This window comes from Ceratosolen solmsi, unplaced genomic scaffold, assembly GCF_000503995.2.
Source record: "Ceratosolen solmsi marchali unplaced genomic scaffold, CerSol_1.0 scaffold30, whole genome shotgun sequence".
Classification (NCBI taxonomy): domain Eukaryota; kingdom Metazoa; phylum Arthropoda; class Insecta; order Hymenoptera; family Agaonidae; genus Ceratosolen; species Ceratosolen solmsi.
Genome location: NW_011948421.1, coordinates 2,108,218 through 2,128,500, shown reverse-complemented (window position 1 = coordinate 2,128,500; position 20,283 = coordinate 2,108,218). Strand labels below are relative to the sequence as shown.

The window sequence follows — 20,283 nt, the reverse complement described above, 5'->3', positions numbered from 1 at the left end:
TTGGATAAAATAATATATCTCGCGGGCTTGTATAATAGTTCATAATTCCTCGATGTCGACCTAAAAATCAGCAATGCTATTTGCCTAGCTTCGATAGATCTTTAATAAATTCTAAACAAATATCGATATCGCTCAGCTAGACTACTTTTGCCTTCTCATTACAATTCTTAATAGAGCCTAATCATTTCGTTATCATAATCCGTAGGCTTGAAGAAAAAAGAAACATTATGCATTCGCAAAGGTGTGCGCAACTGCGTGAACGCGCTTATTGTATGTTTATATGATTGTGCGCGCGTTGCTGTTGGCTCGTGCGCGCAACGCAAGAAAGAAAGATCTTTTTCTTACGTTCGCGTAATAGTCGATCAACAAAATATTTTCATACCTTTTTCCGAATAAACTCTTCGATAGGTGTACCTTCTTAAAGTGGCACAATCGACCTTTAGTTGTGGTTAAAATTTTGTTAATAAGTCACTTAACAAACTTTTACCATTATTGTCCATTAAAATGAGCATAAAATGCATAAAATGCATTTGCTTTTTGTAATGAGTGATACAAGTGGACAAGAGATCAGGAGCTGCGACTTTTTGCACACATAGCGTGCGTGTGCATCGATTTATCACTTTGATTTTTTATATTAAAACGGGTGGAAAAGCTCGTGCTCAGCTGATGTTGTCGATCGGTTACTGAATAATAGGCTGTAATTAATAATATGAAATTTATTAATTTAAATTAATTTAAATTTTTTCACGCGCTCTCTGTGATATTATTAACAAATTCACGAAATTTAAGATGAGCCATTATCAATGGGGCCCCCGATTCGTTAATTCAAAGCATTGTAAAATATAAAGTAATGTTGTATCAAATTGCCGCCTATTATACAACGCAACGCTCGTAAATTTGTGAATTGTCACTTATCTGTAAGGATGTGTACGAGAGTGTAAGAATGCCTGTTTGATTGCTCAGTCTCGCACGAACGTATAGTTCTTGAAATATAACAGAATAATTTAGATTATTTAAGGAAAGACAATGTACATAGAGTTCTCGTAGAGCACCAGATGATGCAAGGATTTATGCATTTGAATGTCCTTGAATGACTGCAGTAGCTCAAAATGAATCATATTTTTGTATTATACGACATACATACATACATACATACATACATACACATTAAGACTGCTGATGCCTTGTAAACAAAACAAAAAAAAAAAAAAAAAAAAAAAAAAAATCCAAACAAAGAAACCAACAAGCAAAAAAAAAAAACAACAAAAAACACAAATATATTTCTTATAAAAGAGGAAGAGCGCAAAAAGAGTTTGATCGCGCGAGTTGAAATAAAAGTAATTCTGATATTTAAACAGTATTAATCGAAGCAGAACAAATTACGGATTAGAAAAGGAAATTTTAATGAGTCGTTCGAGGGGTAATGTAATCTAATGGAAAATCAATTTTGATAAACTGGTTTCAAATACTTAGCAATAATGCACAACGTTTTATAAATGTATCTATAATTTACGAAAAATAATCGATAAATTATAAATTGATATTGTAAAAAGGAAGAAGAGGAGAAAGAGAAGAAAAAGAAGAGGGGTTTGGTGAGAGAGAGAGAGAGAGAGAGAGGGGGGGGGGGTGATGGAGAAAACGACAAAGAAAGAAAGATGGAAAGAAATGAAGAAAGAAAAAGGAAACATATTGTTATTAGCATTATTTTCAAATATGTAGGATTAATTTAATTACTTGTCATCAGCTTACACGAAGGTTTCTATAATTTTACAGGAGAGATGTACGGCGATTGCAGCACAGTAGCTTTCTTTTCTGTTTAAGAAAAGCGCCAATGTTATCATCGTATACTTTAGTGCACAGCTCGATAGCAAACAAATATTGTAACATATTTTTCAAACGAACAGCGTCATGTTTTTAATTTAAGACTCAACCTCTTTTCAATTACAGTTAATTGAGTTAATTTTAATTTTGATTACCCAATGTGATGTTTTGTATATATATTATAATAAAAGAAAATTTATAAAGATTTTTTCATACATATGTAAGGAATTTTTTGCAGAACTACGGAAGCTTATCAAGTCCAGGAGACTTTCCCAGTAAAGACAGCCGTAAATTATTAAAATTATTAAGTACAAATTTATCACTACAAGAGGATTTTAACATTGGCGTGAAATTCGGCGAATTAATTTACTAAAAAGTCGAGGCTCGATAAGCTTAAATGCTCGTACTACGAATCCCTCCTTTTATAGGTAAATTTTTTATTTATTTATTTATTTTGTTGTTATTATTATTATTATTATTATTATTTTATTTTTTTTTTTTTAACAAACTACGGGTGATGCAAATATCAAATCGATTGAATTTTTCTTTTCACTTTTTATTATTAAATAACATGTTATAATGGTAAATTTATTCTGCTAGGTAATGAGGGAGAGAGAAAAGCCGCGAGTAATTCGTAAAAATATACGATTCTCCGGTAGAATTAGTATGGGGAGGGGGAAAGGAAAAAAAAAAAAAATAGCAGCGCTCCTCGAGTTCACAAATGTCTTCCTTTTTACGCCTTAGCACTGGCAAGCATCTCCTCCTGATGTATGAGATGCGTGGTGTTGTTGACAAGGCTCATGAGCTTCGACAGGGATCCCGCCCACTCGTCGAGCATCGCCGCGGGTTCTTGCGTCCTTGTGAATCGTACGACACCCGCGGGCCGGTCGGTGCGCGCACTTATTACGCCGGTCTCAACCAAATTGCAGAGGCACTGCTCGGTTTCCTCTACTGGCAGATCCAGCAATTCCGCCATGCGGCTCAGTGTGATTCTTGTGTAATATTTCGCCATTATTCTAATATTCTGTTGGGAAGAATGCGAAGACGAATGAGCAGTGAGAATTATTAGAGCACACTTAACGTTAGACTTAATTAAGCGTTAAAGAATGTGTCCATCTGTTTAACTATCATAGTGACAAGCTCAAACATATCAAAATATTATATCCGGCACGATGAATGCTTTGACTTACGTGTTCCACAACTCTATTTCGTAATTCGCCCCAACGCTTACGACCTTCTTCCGTGGCAGATGAGAATACCTCCGTTGCAAGCAAATTTTTCTCGTAAATTTCACACAATCCCGACCACTTGATTAACTCGGGATTAACGAAAAGTCGTAGTAGCTCCCTTAAAAAATAATCAAATTCTTATAAATAGTCTTATTTTCAGCAAGCAATTTCATATATTTTATAAATTTATTGTGATTATATTATATTGTTATTTTAGCCATTTCAAGGGCTTATCTGGGAATAAAAAAGTTTGATAAAGACATAGAAAGGTTTAATGTCGGTGGCCTACTTGTATATTGGTATTTCTTCGAGGAGCTTATCGGCTAACAACCTATGAGTTAAATCTGCTTGTTCTGGTTCGTGTGGAGCAAGAATAAGATATAAAACAGCTCTGGATAAAGCTGTATGCCTTTTATCGGCATCAGCCTTAACGCTTGGAGTTTCCAGAACTGCTCGATTGTGTCGGCACAATTCTAAGTACCAGCCTTCGTGGCGTGCTAATTCCATCATCAATCTGTCATAAAACAGTTTAAGGCATTAGAGCTATTTATAAAAAGTGAAAAGCGTCGTTTTTCTCAATTTTACTCACTCGTAGTATTTTAATTTCAATTCTTGCGTCTCATCGTCATTTTCATCTTCGAAGAACTTTATGTTTATTTTTTTTGCCATGACTTGGGTGCGAATGAAATCGTGCTTCAGTAGGCAGAGGCGCATTTGTTCCAATATTAATGAGGCTTTCTCCCTTCGGGACATACTGCCGTATGTCTCCACTTGCAATTCCAACATTACCGAGGCTGCGTTCGCGATATCCCCATCCTCCTCCTTTAATTTAGCTAATCTATGAGTTAGTCTTGCTCTCTCGACTTCCACGTATATCTAAATAAAAAATTGCATTTACATGGATGTATATTGTAGATGGTGACTTTTATGATTTATGCATACCTTTCCCTCCGTTACAGAACGCAAAGTTTCTATGAGTTTGATCATGATTTCTCTATCTGGAGTCTTGTCAATGTACGTACAGCACTCTTGTACCATTTTTGTTACTGCTTGTTTCAATTGAGATCGTCTTTTCGATAAGAGAACAATATGTTCGTTCAAAGCAGCCCAGTTTTTAGCTTCAAAACATATTTCTACAATGGTTATAAGAACTCTAGACGTCGATACCATATCCGAAGCCTGCGCAAATTGATAAATTAGACAGTTTTACGATTTATGCGCTTAAATTGCAAATTTCTATCGCTAATGGCAACTATTTCAATCGTTAAATTTAATTGGGTTCTGTGAAACGAGAATCCGGTAAATTCCTATTCTTACTATTATTTCGGACTTTTTCCTTTTGGACATGAAAACAAATTACATTATCAATTATAATATTAAGTTAAAAGTAAGTTTAATACAATATGGAAAATACAAAGCAAGTATAGATTTTATGAAATTTTGTAAGAGAAAAACATAACTTGCCGTTCTGGTAAGTTTTTCTAGAACTAGAAGTTGATCTAAGGCATCGTGAAGTTTCCCTTCGACAGCTAACTTTTTACATTCTGGTATTTTTGCATCGCAATTACTGCTATAGTCCACTTCCATCTTTACAATTCTACCTCCATCAACCACTGCCGAGTCCGTCATCGCTGAAACAAATCAGAATATAAGAAGTTTGTTGGGAGAAAATTATTTCAATCCCTCCACAGTGTTGTCTTGTACGTTTCATCACAAACATTAAAAGATGAAAATACATTAGCGCCAGTACTCGGGAATGCCTATTTTCATCAACATCGTTACTTTGCACTTTTTGAAACAGAAATTTAACAGAAATTCATTTCACATAGGCCGAGACGGCAAATTTGAAGATAAAACAAAGTTAAAATCAAACATAAATAGCCATTAATGAGTTTAAACTGCGCATTGCCTTATTAAAAACATATCTAAAGTCTTATAAAGTAATTGAGGTTATTTTGGAATGTCGGCAGCATTTAAAAAGTCATTCAATAGACGTTAACATTAACAATTGATATTAACAAATAAATATTTACTTAATCGTTCGGTTGCAGCGAATTTTTTAACTTAAATATTTTCAGTTACAACGGTAATTCAATAACACGAAGGACTAATTGGCGTCCTGATTAATTAAAATACAGATGCGGAAAAGCAGATATCTTTTCAATTTACATTACAACTAGTCGTCGCACTTGCTTCGTCAAAGACGTGTGTACGACGTTATCCAACCGAAAGCTCATCTGGTATTATTAAGCTTTATTCGAGCATAGAGAGTGCTTATATCAACTGCACATTAGATATAAACATTGCGTCTAGATAGATTTTTCAGCGTTTTTAGTCGCATTAATAAACGAAATTAATATCCGAGATAAAAGAATTGATTGCGCTTTTGAAAAGGATTCTACGACTTCAGTAGTTGACCAATGTCTTCGTATCTCGTAGTCGCCTCTGCTGCCAATTACTGTGTTCTTATTCCCAACATAACCTTCAATTTTATAAACGGTATTACGATAAAAATTAGTTTGCTATTGCATGATGAAATGGGAATTTAGCGAAAGTGGTGTGAAAGAAACGTAGAAGGATAATAATAAATATGATCACATATTGATATTAAATAGTCTGTAAGATTTGAAATGGCGGAGAAGGAGGTAGATGAAAGGAGTTTGGTAAGAACTGCGACGACGACGACGACGACGACGACGACGACGACGACGACGACGACGAGTGACGAAGTACCTCAGAACTTAGAAACTCTATCCTCCGATACAAATCCCTCGCACATCGAAGCTCCACTACCTCCCGTTAAAGAAAAAAAAAGTAATATTCATGTTGTGAAATTTGGGGAAATTCTAAGCTTTCGAATCACGCAGTTTTGTAATATTTTTTTGTAGTTGAGGTATTGCTCAAAGCGACCGGAGATGCCCCTATAATGATGAAAAAGAAATGGGTCGTAAGCCCTGATAATACTATTGGATGGATTTCAGAATTTATTAAGAAATGTATTAAATTGGGAGCCGAAGAAAGATTGGTAAGTCTTTAATATGTAAACATTTGATGTACGCAAGAATAATAAAGGAAAATCTGTTTTTTTTCTTTTTACTTTTTTTTTTTTTATCATACAGCGCTTGTATATTGTATTTATGACAATAGTTTCAAAGCCTAAATGCTTAGCGTCGATGGGTAAATAATGCTCGAGAACATTGCACGCTATTGTTTAAGAATTCAATTCCAAGCCAAATGCTCTCTCTCTATAAAATATTTATTTTTAAAAAGATAATATCTTTTTTTTCATGCAATACATATAAAGGCTTGACTTTTGAAATATTGAAATTAATTCCTTACCTCGCTGTATTTTAGATTAAATAAACATCAATGAAGATAAGCTTCTTTATAGAAAGAAAAATGAACAGATTTTCTTATTAATTTACAAAATGTACGTGATATTCGAGGGGGAGAAAAAAAAGAGGAAAAAAGAAAAATGACAAAAATACATTTTCATTATAAAGAATAATGAGAAGGAATTAAAATTTTTTATATATTTTGCAGTTCTTATATATTAATCAAACTTTTGCACCAGCTCCGGACCAAACTGTGAAAAACCTTTATGATTGTTACGGAACAGATGGGAAACTCATAATTCACTATTGTAAGACTCAGGCTTGGGGTTGAAAATTGCAACGCTATTAATGAAAAAGGAAATTTCTCAATTGGCAATGTTTTTATATTTTTTCTTCCGACTGTAGACCGATTTATTCAAATAGAAGGATAATTTTGTGATAATTTTTCTTTCTTAATTTCTTTCGTTCTTTCATTCTTTTTCTTTTTCTTTATCATTATTTTTCTAACTCAACATTTTCTCAAGACTTTGAACGATGAAAGTGTTTGAAGCTTTAAAAGTTTTGAATTAATTTATTCGCATATCAAATTTTGTATAAAATTAAGGCTTAAATGTATAGTACTTATAATAAGATACAAAACGTTTTTATACTTAAAAAGAAATTAATTTCAAAAATCTTATGCGCCTACACGAAATACCATTCAATTATTGTATAAATTATATATTAAAGTCATTTAATCCGTATTTTTTGCTGATTCGTATGTTATTATTATTAATCTAATTATATTTATGGTGAATAAATTGCATTGTATTTTATTGTATAGATTTTAGTCGTTTGTAAATAATATTGTTTAGAAATAAACTATACTAGTGACTTGGAAAATCGAGTATTTTCGAATTATTTTAGATTTTTAATTTAATTATTGCGACTTAATTCACTCGTTTTTCGATTTTTGAAATACACCAGATGATTATATGTATTATATTGTATTATTAATTACATCTGCAATTGTTTGGACTTGGCTGCGTTGGATCGCATTTGCAGGGCTTACTATCTGTATTGCCTGAAAAAGTTGAAATTACAAATTTAAATAACATTCAACTTGCAAAAGAGATTTTCTTTTTTTTTTTTTAACAGCTGATTGTAATAGTCTATGTGTATTACCTTCGTAAACGGCTTTTATGCTTTCATTGGTTGTCGATCGTGGAGTAAAATCAGCAATATTCTCAGTTTCTAATTCTATTGGATGATGCTTTTTGAATTCTTGCTCGCGTATGCTGCATGTCGACCTTGAATCAATACTTGACATTTCATGATGATTGATTTCATTATCATCATTAAATTTCATCTCAAATGGACATTTCCATATCATAATAGCCCCATCGGCACTGACTGTCACAATGTTTTTGCCATCGGGACTGATCTTGCATGCCGTTATTATCGCAGCATGTCCCATGCCCACATGACTAGTTTCTCCAGTTTCGTACGACCACAACTTAACAATGCTGTCATTTCCACCAGTTACGAAGTATTTTCCATCGGGCGATATATCGATGCAATTAAGAGCTCCGACTCCGGATCCTTCGAGTTCTCGTATCATTAAACCATCTAATGTCTCCCAATACGATATTTTTCTATCTGTGCCGCATGTTAAAATTTGAATATTATTAGGACTGAAACAGGCAGCCATATACATTGTATTTCCCATTAATACTTGTTTTCTGGAACCACGTCTATAAAATTTTCATACGTAAAGTAATTAATATTTATCGGTAGTGTTTGATGCGTTGCATTATATGACTTACTGAATATCCCAAATAACACATGTTCCATCGGTACTGGAACTGATTACGTGCGTACTATCATTATTAGTGTGCAAGGATGTTACAGATCCTCGGTGTTCTTTCAAAACCCAAACTAATTTTTGTATTTCAGGTTCTAACTCCCATACTCTTATCTAAAATAAAATATTCTAAATGCTATTCGTACATTCCAATGTAATTGACAGCAATGAATATATCAATTTCATTTTACTTTTAAATCCATGACTTTTATTATTTTTATTTATTTTATTTATTGAATATTGTTTTGTTTTTGATTGACTTGTTTTATTCATTCAAGGGAAGCGTGTATGTTAATAACGATGATGACAATAATTATAATAAATAATAAATACTACCACTACCACTACTGCTACTACCACTACTACCACTACTGCTACTACTACCACTACTACTACTACTACTACCACTGCCACTACTACTACTACTACTACCACTACCACTACCACTACCACTACCACTACCACTACCACTACCACTACCACTACCACTACCACTACCACTACCACTACTACCACTACCACTACTACTACTACAACAACAACAACAACAATACCTCATTAGGATTAAATATTATTTTTTGGTAATAAATCAGAAGTTTTTGTTTAAAAGAGACAGTAGCATTTGTTTACTTAATTTTTTGGAGATCAAAAGCTACGTAAGGATTTAATTTATATTATTCATTATTAGGAAATTATTAAGAAATTGGGTAATCATAAAGTTTTGTATACATATGTTAGCGGTTTCTTTAAAAATCATTTCTCATTTCAATCATCTCATTCGAAAGATTGAAAAAAAAATGCAAACTTTATATATATATATATATATAGAACGGTATTAAAAAAAAACAATTTTAATATCTAATAATTTAAAAGCTTTAATATTTGATATTTATATATTTTAAAATTCTTAAAAGTAAAAGTAATGTATAAAACATGCTTAGCAAGTTTAAAGTTCATCAATAAATGATTGTTTTCAATTAGTGTCATAATAGTAATAATAATAATGTCAATTAGTAGTCGAAATAAAAGATTTATATATATAAATATATGTGTAATGTATATCAGTTTGCTAATAATATTATTAAAAGAAAATTTATCTTATACACATTGTATAAGAATCATAGAATAACAAACGGAAAGGCGAATGTTAAAATGTTAAAATACATACCGCACTTGATTTCGTACAATGTTAAGTATATATTTTGATTGAAAATTTCAAATTACTGGCCAATTTGCGTAAGTCGCAGCTTAATAAATATTACGTTAAAGAGGAATAAAAGAATTAAATTAAAAATACCTGCCCATCACAGCCGCCGCTTATTATTTTTCTCCCATCATTCGTTAATGTAACCGCAGAAACAGCTTTTACGTGTGCGTTTATAATTGCGAAGATTAAGCGACCAGTTTGCGGTGTAAAAGCTCGAATTATACCATCGTTCCAAGCTAAGAATAAACAATAATAAAATTTTTGTAGCTCAGTGCGTACTCAATAATCATTTAATAGATAATGCGAGATAAGGTTGAATCAATTTTAAGCGTTTGTGCGAGTAGATTTTACAAAATGAATAAATTTAGCCATTATAAGTTTATAAAATTAAGAAAATTTTTTTTGCTTTTGTCTTTTTTTTTTTTTTTTTTTTTTTTTTTTTTTTTTTTTTTTTGTCTTTAATAATTAAATTGCTGTGCATTAACTGTGCGTGGTTCCTAAGATTTATGTGGAGACATTGATTTAAACTATCACCTGATACCAGCATTGTCCCGTCGTGAGAGAAATAAATGCTTGTGCACACAAAATTCGGCACAGTGATTCTTAAAAGTTCTCTTTGCGTTTCTAATCTCCATAATCTGATATCATTTTTGCTGCCAGTAGCAAATATTTCCGAATAATTACTGAAATAAATGAATTTATTGCAAAAGCTATATAAATGGTGGCAACATTAATGAAGCATTAACATTGATAACTCGAGCAACTTTCGTTCGATAAGTTATCGGCAATAATATCAATAAATACATCGTTGTACATCCAATTTAACGTCCAATCTAGTTTTTCACGAATTTTCAACATTCATTTATCGAAAATTTCCTTTATCATCATCGACTTGGCAATGTGGCTTTGAGAGAAAAAGAAAGAAAAAAAGAAGAAGAAGAAGAAGAAGAAGTAGAAGAAGAAAAAAAAACAGAGACAAAAATAAAAGAATGTTTACATAATGACGAATTGTTAATCGAAACATATTTATTTATTTATATGATAATGGTTTAAACGGTTGTACGGCCAGTTGTTGAAAATGCCCGACTACATACACACATACATAAATGATTGCTCCGAGTCCTAATATCAATATATATTATCACAATGTTTGTCACTGCGGAAAGCACGTGGCAGATTTATTAGCTTACAGCTTATTCAAAAAGCCAAACCGAAGAAAGCTGAAAATGGTGAAAAATTTCATCAAGCGGGTCGTTGAACTTACTGTGGAAAAGCAATATCGTAAATTGTGGCGGTGTGACAGGTGACGAGAAGACGCATATCAAAATTGGATAGCTTGATTTGGTAAATTTCACTGAAAATTGTGCCAACGATTATGTATTCGTCTTTCCATAAAACCAAGGAGCTTACGCCACTACGAACATTTTCGGCAAGAAGCTGCAATGAATATCATCGTTATCATGTCTTGTCTATTATCATCTGGAAAATTGATTTTACGTTTTCTTTTCTTTTTCTTTTCAAATCATATAGGTAATCATAGAGGATGCATAATGAATAAGCTCCGAGGGAAGCTCATAACGTAATAACCCGTCGAAGCTTATAATTAATGACAAAGTTTCAGGATAAGAGTCTTTTATTCCAAATGACAGACACTTAACTTTGTTTACGTTTTTTTTTTTTTTTTTTTTTTTTTTTTTTTTTTTTCAATTTATGCAGTCTCGGTAAAATATTATTTATTATTCGTCTTACGCAATGCCAAACAAATATCGGAAACGGTTGCATTTTAGATTTCTGTTATGCCAATGATCTTACGCGTTCTCTCTCTCTCTCTCTCTCTCTCTCTCTCTTTATTTTCCCTCCTACTAGTTACGAGACTTTGTTCATTATGTGTTTTTTTTCCATCTATTTTTTAAATTTTTTTCTTTTCTTTTTTACTTTTTATCAAACATTGTTTTATAAATATTGCGCTCGCAAAAGATTATTTATTTAAATATTGATTAATAAGGCTTGTTAACAATCATAAATGTAGTCGATAACTGACTATATTGGAAAAATGTATGCTTATCTATAATGACGTATTTAAATTAATTATTATTTAGTGGAAAACATGTTTGACGAAGTATGACCCTGGAGATCGATTGCGATTAGAAATGAATAGATAATGACAGGTTGGAATTGAATTTAATACAAGTTGATTCGTATATTTGTGACGATATTGTTACTTACCAGATCGATTACTTAAATAATCTATATTATTGAACGAGCAATAATAATTTCAGTTTTAGAAGTTGAATTTTCTATTTCATCGATCGACAATCGTTCATAGAGATGGGAGGCTTAATTTCACGCGGCAATTATCCAATTAATATTGAATATTGAATGTAAACTTGAATGAAAATTAAAAGGTCAAGCAGTCGTTGAGCGTAACAATGATTTTAATATTCGTTTTTCTTGTCATTTTTAATTATTCATTTTTCATGTTTTTTTTTTTTTTTTTTTTTTTTTGATTTTGTTTTTCACTCGTATTGAAAAATTAATTGCACGCTTGTAAAATGAGTATATTATTATCGTTTAGATCGGACAAACACGATGACACGTATATCGTGCAATTTTATCTGATAATTTTATTCTGAAAAATTTTCATACATTTTTCCCATTCTCGATGATGGAAAATCCAATAACTACTCGAAGCGAGTAACATCAATAATAACAACAACAACAACAACAACAACAATAATGATGATGATAATACCGTTTTTATTTGTGGGGTGCTCGGTGATTTGATTTTTTTATTGCTTTTTATGTTAACGTCGATGATTGTCACCAGCTCCAATGTTCCGTCCCCAGTGCCAACTATCATTTGATCGATCTTATAAAGTAGCAAATTTGTGACGCCACCGGAATATAATTCGCCAATTCCAAGCTTGTAATTTTTCGGATTTTTCGATATTTTTGAATAACAGCCGATCATCAATGGCGTTTGTACGGGCTCCTTCTGCTCCAGATTGTGGTAATAATTCAATCTTCGTCATACAATAAATCATTGGTTTTATGTCAGCCTTTCATTAAATCGTTTAAATTAAATATCTAAAAAGCCCTTTGAAGGTGCAATATTTCACACATATACAAATGTTTTATATCCGTTTGACGCTAAGGGCCATCAGATTCCATTAAAATTACTAAATTTCATTAATTCCTTACATATTATTACAGTCCAAAGCTAAATATTTTATCAAATATATTAGCCACAAAATAATACAATAAACATATAAAATAATACAATAATACAATAACAACACAAAATAATACAATAAATATTAAGAAAAAAAAATTACTTTATAATTAAAATTTTTTACACACGCACGCACGCACGCACGCACGCACGCACGCACGCACGCACGCACGCGCACACACACGCACACACACACGTACGTATTTATTTTATCTGATATTTTATTCAGCGTTTAATTGTAAAGCCTATTCTAATTATAATTAATCAGCTAAATTATTTATTAAAATATTTACTAAATAATCCGTTACCAATTTAATTAACATTATTGACGTTTAACTTTAATATCCAAATAATGCTTAATTATTATTTTATGAATCGAAAGTTTTATCGAGAATTTTTATATTGTTATGTAATACAAAAATGTATAATAATACAACAACAAACAAACAAACAAACAAACAAACAAACAAACTAACAACAAACAATTGACAACAACAAAAAGCTTTAACTTAATAAATACAATAGTAAAACGACAAAATGAAACGATAACAATTTTTTTTCGTATAATGTTTCGGATGAATGTTTAGAAATTTCTTTTGATAATTGTGTAAAGCATTTGTTGTTATAATTTCATTTAATCCGTGATATTGTTACCTGGCTTTAATAATATCACCGGAGGAAGTTCCGCAATACGCCAATTCGTCTCTGCCGTCAATCACGATGCAGTTGATGCTTCTTCGGAGTTTGCCAACTTTCACATCAACTCCATAGACTTTTCTCGTTTCTGGATTAATTCGCCAGACTTTGAATGTTCGATCGCCACTCGTTACGAAACATTGATCTCGCAAATTTGTTTGCCGAATCGTATATGCATTGCCCGCTATTTCCGTGCTAGCACAAGCTCCTGTATATTTTTGTTGTTGTTGTTGTTGTTGTTGTTATTAATCAATGGACTAGTTACGAATTCTTATAACGAACAATCCTCGCATTCATTTCATTAATTAACATACGTAATCTTCATTTTTTTTTATACGAATATTTTTAATAATTTCATGAGGTCTAAGTAATAGCAGTAATGTGACATTCGTCTACGTCTAACATATAATAATCGGCAGAAATTGTTGCTAACTTTAATTACCAATTAAAATGCGTTTCTAATTTTGATAATCGTACTCTTTGATGCTTTATACGCTCGTATAATACGATAAATAAATCGTATCGAGTAATAAATAACGAGCTAATAATTTAATAGAATATTTTGTTATTTGAGTTGCGTATAAAACATCAAAGAGTACGATTATTTATTGATTGATTTATTTATTTATTTATTTTATTTTATTTTTTTATTTTTGTTTTTGTTTTTGTTTTTGTTTTCTCTCTATTAAATGAGAGCATTTGAGAGCAAAATCTAGGGCATTGTTCGTTTGATATCGCGCTCGACCGATAAATGTTTTATGATGGCGAATCGTAGTTTATGTAAATGAGATTGTAAAAAAATTTACCGCATAATGCATCATTCTTGTTGACATCCCATATCACAACGTTTCCATCGTCTCTTCCTCCAAGGCTTATTAAGAAATTACTTTCGCAAGAGAAGCACACATTTTCAACTCTCACTTTATGTATCGTGTGACTCGCTTTCAATTTTCTCTGATGATAATCCCATATTATAACAGTCGCCTGAGTCATTGACAAATACATTTCAGTAAAATGATAATAAGGAAGGTGAAAATTCATACTTTACAATGGCAGAACGTACTTTGAAACCCATGTGATTGATTTGTCCAGAAGCAATATATTTTCCGCATGGTGATATGCAAATTGTCGATATTAAATTAGTGTGGCCCGATAAAAAATATTGTGCACCTGATTCGATGTGCTTAATCGTAACTTTATTTCCCATAGGATAAACAAAGTGTTTTTCGTCCGGATGCAGTTGCAAACTGTTTTTAGTCAAGCCTACGTTGTTACAAATCAATCCATCCGATTAGTGTTATAATTGTATATTTATCGTGCTCGTACGAGCAATTTTCGTTAGACCAAAAGAATTTATTTACATGATTAGCCCAATATCGTAAAGCTTACATACCATCAAATGCAACTATTCCACTTAATTCAAGGTCCTGAAGGTCCATGGTAGATTAAATAAAAAAAAATATAATAAGATTTATATATTATTATATATTAAAAATATAAATATAATAAGCTAAGTTTTGTATAAATGCTAAAGTAAGTACATGTGGCGTTAATCATTCGAAACAATGTTCTCTGTAAATATGTTACCATAGCAATGTTGAAGTTCAAATGTACACTTGTTTCAATATAAATATTTATAAAAGTAAATCTTCTTTATTACTTAATGATTATTTTGAGTAAAGTTATTAATAATTTTTATGTATTATGCCTTTAATCAGCTTTAACAACATTGCTAAATTTGCTTTAAAACGCAAAAGCTATGATTTAAATTGTCGTAATAACAATTTACAATAGGGATGAATTTTTTTTTCATTTTCACGATTTACTTGCTCCTAGTCACCTATTATTATTATTATTATCATTATTATTATTATCATTATTATTATTATCATCATTATCATCATTATTATCATTATTATTGTTGTTATTATCATTGTTATTATCATTATCATTATCATTATAATTATCATTGTTATCCTTATTATTTTTTTTATTGTTATTATTGTTGTTGTTTTTGTTGTTATTATTCAGTTGTATTTGGCAATACGTATGGGGAAGTACTTTAGCATTGTTTTGACTCGCGTTGTACAAAACCATACATGGATACGCTGCCAACAGTTTCATTTAAAAATTTTGCTGATGTAAACACCAGTCGGGCAGCCAGTGTTTTCTTAAAATTTTTCCATTAAAATGAAACAAGAATCGATAAATACGTCATTGATACTCGAGTAGGTATTTTAATATAGGCTTTTTTAATCTTAAGAAAATTGAAATATGCGACTCGGAGCGGCGAGTGATATTTTTATAATCGACATAACCTCATTGATGTGTCTTTGGACAGGAATCTGAATCCCACATTTTGGAAAAAAGGGAGATTGGAGACTTTCGGGCATTGGCCCTATAAGTCGGAAAGTCATCGATGCACTCCAGAGAATATGGCATCGGCTGGATTTTTTGCTGTTGGTGAAAAGGATGAACCTGACTTGGTCGAATGTTTCATATGCAGTAAGCAGCTAGATGGATGGGAGCCCGACGATGATCCATGGTGAGGAATAAATGTCAGCTGCTCGACAAATTATCTTCTGCGAAAGCAATGTTTTCCCAATGTTCCCAATGAACGGCCATGAAAAGTATGCTAAAATTTGGGTACTCGCGTCGCAGAGTTTGGGAGATAATCAATTTTTATTTGTCGATCACTTCGATGTAATGCCACTTTTAACTAGAGAGTGTAAAAGTGTAAAAAATTAATATAAGGCCGTGGCATTTAGATATTCGCAGCATTTAAATTGGAATGCCTTTAAATCAATTGCTTATAGATTAATGTGATCCAAGAGCTGCGACGTCGATTAAAAATAACCAAACAGCTCTGTCCGTTCCCTTGGAAATCTCTATTCCTTATTTAAGCTAAGCGCAGCTTGGAGCATCGATGTCGTCGAATTGTTTATTAATCCTACATGTATATGCACTATTAATGTAACATAATGTTTGTGGTGTAGGCAAGAGCATAAGAAGCATCAGCCAAATTGCCTGTATATAAAACTAAACAAATCAGACGAAGGATCTCTAACCATAAAGGAGTTATTTCAATTAATGCAACATTACTATGCGCGCAATAAAGTGAGTGAAATAAATAGGGAGTTTGTATCATTATGTCTCATTATGAGCCTCGAGGTAATCAATTAGTATTAATGCTCATTCGACGTTCGTTCATTTTCAGAATCTTGAGTTTGAGAAGCTCATAGGGACGTTGAAAGAAGAATGGAAGACGTCGGCGAGCGAAATCCCCCACATTTACGAAGAGATGAAGAGCAGACAAAAGAGCATAGACTAGTTATACAAGTAATTATAATATCCGATACATAAAATAATTATGTCAATATTTTTATACGCTTTAATAAAACTGAGATTTATAATATTACACAACGCAAGATTATTACTCCTATCCACGTTGAAATTGTGAAACGAATAGAGATCGTTGCGCCGATCGACGACGACGACGAGTCCTCTCCTAGTCGTTGTTCCCCCTCGCATCCCATCGCGCCAGTCGAGTGCGGATCACCAGCCCTATCGCGACGACGCGCCTTCGCGATCTCCGATGCGCATGTAGAGCGGCTGTTGACCGTCGAAAGGGGACGAAATAGAGTGGTGCCGAGTGGTGTGGTGTGGTGAGGTGAGGTGAGGTGAGGTGAGGTGAGGTGTGGTGAGGTGTGGTGAGGTGAGGCGAGGTGAGGTGAGGCGAGGTGAGGTGTGGTGAGGTGAGGAGTGCCTCCAGTGGAGTGGTAGTAGCCTGTCTTTCATCCCAGATTGGGTAAAGATTAAAGGAAAGGAAAAAGAAGAAGAAAGCCGATTGATAACGAATGACAGGAGGGAAGTGCTGGGTTGGCGGCGACGACGATGGCGACAGGCGTCCCCTACACGCGCATCGGCATCGCGTGAGCGCGCATTCGCCCACTCGAACGTCCCTCGCATCCTCCAGACACTCGGGCCAGCCACAATGCTCGAGGACGAATCGCATCTCTGGTCCAGTGAAGAGAGGATACCGTTGCTAAGGAGCTGGAAGCCGACGGTCCCGACGGAGCTGCTGTGGCCGCGAGCCGAACGCCGAGGTAAAGATCGATGATATCTGCGATGGCGGACCGGGAGAGTCCGGATCGTCGGAACGTTACTCGAGGGCCGGTAATATTCCACCTCGTGCTGTTATCCTCTCGGGACACCTCGTCCCTCGCCGCGCTCCAACATTATCAATTACCTCGTCGCGACGTTAGACTTTCGGGCGCGACGAGCGGCTCGTCGATCGTCGATTGTGTTTACAATGTATTTCAAAATATGTATGGAAGTGCGGGATCGCCGATTAATGATAATTTCGAGCGAGTAGGAGTCCATTGTTTATCGGCACTTGTACTTTCTTCTGTTAGCCTCGCGCTTCGTTATCAAACCACATTATTTACTCGATGTTTTTGGTAAAATTAGTTCAATGTTGATTCGATTAGTGTTAACTGTCAACGTCTCGCGGGGGCAATAATTCACAAACCGATGAATAATCACGATCTTTAGAACATTATTTACAATTTATAAACGGTTTATAATGTTAAAAATTATTTCCACATTCGCTTGACATTTATTATGAAACCTCAAGTAATGGGGCATCCTATTAAATACTCTGGTAAAATTATCTTTTCACTACAATAATTACATTAAATTCATCGCTAAGCGCTTTGCATTTTATTTAAAAAGTATAGGCAGAGATATGGAATAACGTTGATTATTATTTACCATTTGTATGGCATTAGCGGCAGACATAGGACACTTCGAGCCTTTTACTCAATTTGCTCACTATTGGTTTAATTCGTAAAGGCAATTTCGTCGATAATTATTCCGTCGAGATAATCGTAATAATCGTAACAATAATAACAACGAAATAACTGTTATGTAATTTTTCGATCATTGAAAACACGACTGACCATTTGAGGCAAGAAATCTATGGATTAAAATTTTCAACTTTCATCATAAGTCGACGTTTAATTGAAGTTAAATAAGATATTAATAAATTAATAAGAATTCGCGAAAATAGCAAATACAATGGAATTTTTCAAATTATAATCGAACAATAAATAATCAAATTTTTAATGGTAAGTACGATATAGTGGTAAACAGAAACAAAAGCAGAAACAAAAACAGAAACAGAAACAGAAACAGAAACAAAAACAGAAACAAACAGAAACAGAAACACAGAAACAGAAACAGAAACAGAAACAAAAACAGAAACAGAAACAGAAACAGAAACAAAAACAGAAACAAAAACAAAAACAAAAAGAAAAAGAAAAAATGAAAAGAAAAAAACACTTGTATCAATCATCGACGTCTAATGTTCATCTATAAAATTGTCATAAATTTAAAAGTCATTATTATACTTACAAGTCACGATCTTATGCCTATGTAAACATTTACAATTACCGCTCTCAATTGTTTAATCCAATTAATAATATAATTGATAATTGCCAGGCATAATTTTGCAATTTTTGTCCCAAATACTCAGTCAGACATTAATATCATATAATCTCATATATCATGCAATACATATAATCTCATTGCACAGTTGTATAAGTGACGTAGAAAAAACGTCAAGTTTTATCAAATCTCCAGGCTAAAACAGGTCAAAAAATCACGTTGAGTTAGATTAAGCGGATACATACTTAAATGCTGTATGTAAGCGAATATTTATCTTAAAAAATTACTATTTATCGAGTAGTAAATGAAATGTAAAAATTATGAAAAGAAAGCTTAGATCGGTAAAATAAAAAAATAAAATATATACCCAACATAAATTACACCTTTACTTTTAAGAAATACAATTATTCTCGACGGTAAATATTTTTGACAAATATTAAGAAAGTAGTTAATCGAATTTTGAGAATTGAGAGAACGCTTATACATACATCAAATTGCATTGTAGTTATAAATATTATAAATTTCATTCCGTCGATGCACTCGATGCGTTAATTGCAAATGAAGATGATTACACATCGGTAGTACCTACTATGAAAAATAACAATAATGCTACAAATTGTCGTGAATGTCTTAAGCAAATACTCTATAAATAGCTCTATAAACTTAATATATATTACTCTATAAATAGCTAATTATAAGTTAGACAACTTATCGAGAGTCTGCATATGCGAATGTATATAATTAATGTTGCGGTTGAGAAAATGAAAATTGGAAATGCGACGATGATGTAATAATTATCGTTTATTGAAACGTTTTGCACATCGCTGATTTACAAAGCATTGAGCATTTCATTGTACGAAATTATGTTTTATCGGATTTTCCGTATGATTTCCGATTTAAATATGATAACGTTAATTCTTAAACGCGATTATAATTTTTTTTATGTATAATTAATTTATAGAATTCTGATTTCCCTGTTATAATTGCTATACGTAAGGGATGCCGTTAATTCACCTTAAAATTAAGTCTTAAAACAATTATTTCAATATTTCAACTTACTCGTTTGAATAATTTGGACGTAAGTATTGAGAGTAGTAATTATTAATTTTGGAATAATGAAATATTTCCAATAATGTTATTAATCGCACTGGCATACAGAAAATATCTTCTAGATAAGTGATAGCGAATATTTAAATTAAAATTTGTTTGAATGAGAATTTTAGATCAATACAAAATTTTATCGCCAATAATGCTTTCTGACTTAATACGTAATGCAATTAATTATATAAAATTTAAGAGAATATTGTTAAACTTTGTAAATAAAAATTTGACGAGTAAGAAGAAAAAAAAGACTGCCAGCTAGTATTATCAAATTTTAATAAATTCAGAAACTTTAACTTTATAGTTATTAATTGTTTTAATTAACAACAAAAAACCGAGTTTTAATTGATAAAGTAATTTTATTTATATGA

The 20,283-nt window shown here is 32.4% G+C and overlaps 4 protein-coding genes across 4 annotated transcripts; 2 read left to right on the top strand and 2 right to left on the bottom strand.

Moving 5' to 3' along the window:
* Nucleotides 1-2,356: 2,356 nt before the first annotated feature.
* Rpn5 (regulatory particle non-ATPase 5) lies at nt 2,357-5,242 on the bottom strand. The gene is made up of 7 exons (XM_011498416.1): nt 5,084-5,242; nt 4,515-4,681; nt 3,993-4,229; nt 3,640-3,926; nt 3,340-3,564; nt 3,012-3,168; nt 2,357-2,845 (listed from the first exon to the last, which is right to left on the bottom strand). The coding sequence occupies exons 2-7, from the start codon at nt 4,677-4,679 to the stop codon at nt 2,555-2,557; spliced, it is 1,362 nt and encodes a 453-aa protein (XP_011496718.1). The 5' UTR covers nt 4,680-4,681; nt 5,084-5,242; the 3' UTR covers nt 2,357-2,554.
* Nucleotides 5,243-5,339: 97 nt separating this feature from the next.
* Atg12 (Autophagy-related 12) lies at nt 5,340-6,784 on the top strand. The gene is made up of 4 exons (XM_011498415.1): nt 5,340-5,738; nt 5,772-5,864; nt 5,939-6,075; nt 6,594-6,784. Exons 1-4 carry the CDS (start codon nt 5,681-5,683, stop codon nt 6,714-6,716), a joined length of 411 nt encoding a protein of 136 aa, XP_011496717.1. The 5' UTR covers nt 5,340-5,680; the 3' UTR covers nt 6,717-6,784.
* Nucleotides 6,785-7,312: 528 nt separating this feature from the next.
* On the bottom strand, nt 7,313-14,808 carry LOC105361291 (cilia- and flagella-associated protein 52). The gene is made up of 11 exons (XM_011498414.1): nt 14,757-14,808; nt 14,427-14,626; nt 14,170-14,347; nt 13,322-13,571; nt 12,188-12,458; nt 10,700-10,872; nt 9,970-10,118; nt 9,526-9,671; nt 8,191-8,342; nt 7,550-8,118; nt 7,313-7,448 (listed from the first exon to the last, which is right to left on the bottom strand). Exons 1-11 carry the CDS (start codon nt 14,800-14,802, stop codon nt 7,378-7,380), a joined length of 2,205 nt encoding a protein of 734 aa, XP_011496716.1. The 5' UTR covers nt 14,803-14,808; the 3' UTR covers nt 7,313-7,377.
* A 675-nt stretch (nt 14,809-15,483) lies between these two features.
* On the top strand, nt 15,484-16,763 carry Det (baculoviral IAP repeat containing deterin). Its single transcript, XM_011498413.1, has 4 exons — nt 15,484-15,591; nt 15,705-15,908; nt 16,360-16,480; nt 16,581-16,763. The coding sequence occupies exons 1-4, from the start codon at nt 15,554-15,556 to the stop codon at nt 16,692-16,694; spliced, it is 477 nt and encodes a 158-aa protein (XP_011496715.1). The 5' UTR covers nt 15,484-15,553; the 3' UTR covers nt 16,695-16,763.
* Nucleotides 16,764-20,283: the final 3,520 nt, after the last annotated feature.

Bases quoted from the DNA above. Each gene is read 5' to 3' on its own strand.
- Det (XM_011498413.1), top strand. From the start codon at position 15,554: ATGAAACAAGAATCGATAAATACGTCATTGATACTCGA. The intron at 15,909-16,359 runs GTGAGGAATAAA...TTTGTGGTGTAG, and splicing joins GAGCCCGACGATGATCCATG to GCAAGAGCATAAGAAGCATC. The intron at 16,481-16,580 runs GTGAGTGAAATA...GTTCATTTTCAG, and splicing joins ATTACTATGCGCGCAATAAA to AATCTTGAGTTTGAGAAGCT.
- LOC105361291 (XM_011498414.1), bottom strand. From the start codon at position 14,802: ATGGACCTTCAGGACCTTGAATTAAGTGGAATAGTTGCATTTGATG. The intron at 14,348-14,426 runs GTACGTTCTGCC...TCAATGACTCAG, and splicing joins TCAATCACATGGGTTTCAAA to GCGACTGTTATAATATGGGA. The intron at 8,343-9,525 runs GTATTTTTAATT...ATTTTATTTTAG, and splicing joins GCGGCGGCTGTGATGGGCAG to ATAAGAGTATGGGAGTTAGA.
- Atg12 (XM_011498415.1), top strand. From the start codon at position 5,681: ATGGCGGAGAAGGAGGTAGATGAAAGGAGTTTGGTAAGAACTGCGACG. The intron at 5,739-5,771 runs CGACGACGACGA...CGACGACGACGA, and splicing joins AACTGCGACGACGACGACGA to GTGACGAAGTACCTCAGAAC. The intron at 6,076-6,593 runs GTAAGTCTTTAA...TATATTTTGCAG, and splicing joins TGGGAGCCGAAGAAAGATTG to TTCTTATATATTAATCAAAC.
- Rpn5 (XM_011498416.1), bottom strand. From the start codon at position 4,679: ATGACGGACTCGGCAGTGGTTGATGGAGGTAGAATTGTAAAGATGGAA. The intron at 4,230-4,514 runs GCAAGTTATGTT...CAATTTGCGCAG, and splicing joins TAGAAAAACTTACCAGAACG to GCTTCGGATATGGTATCGAC. The intron at 2,846-3,011 runs GTAAGTCAAAGC...TCTTCCCAACAG, and splicing joins GAAATAGAGTTGTGGAACAC to AATATTAGAATAATGGCGAA.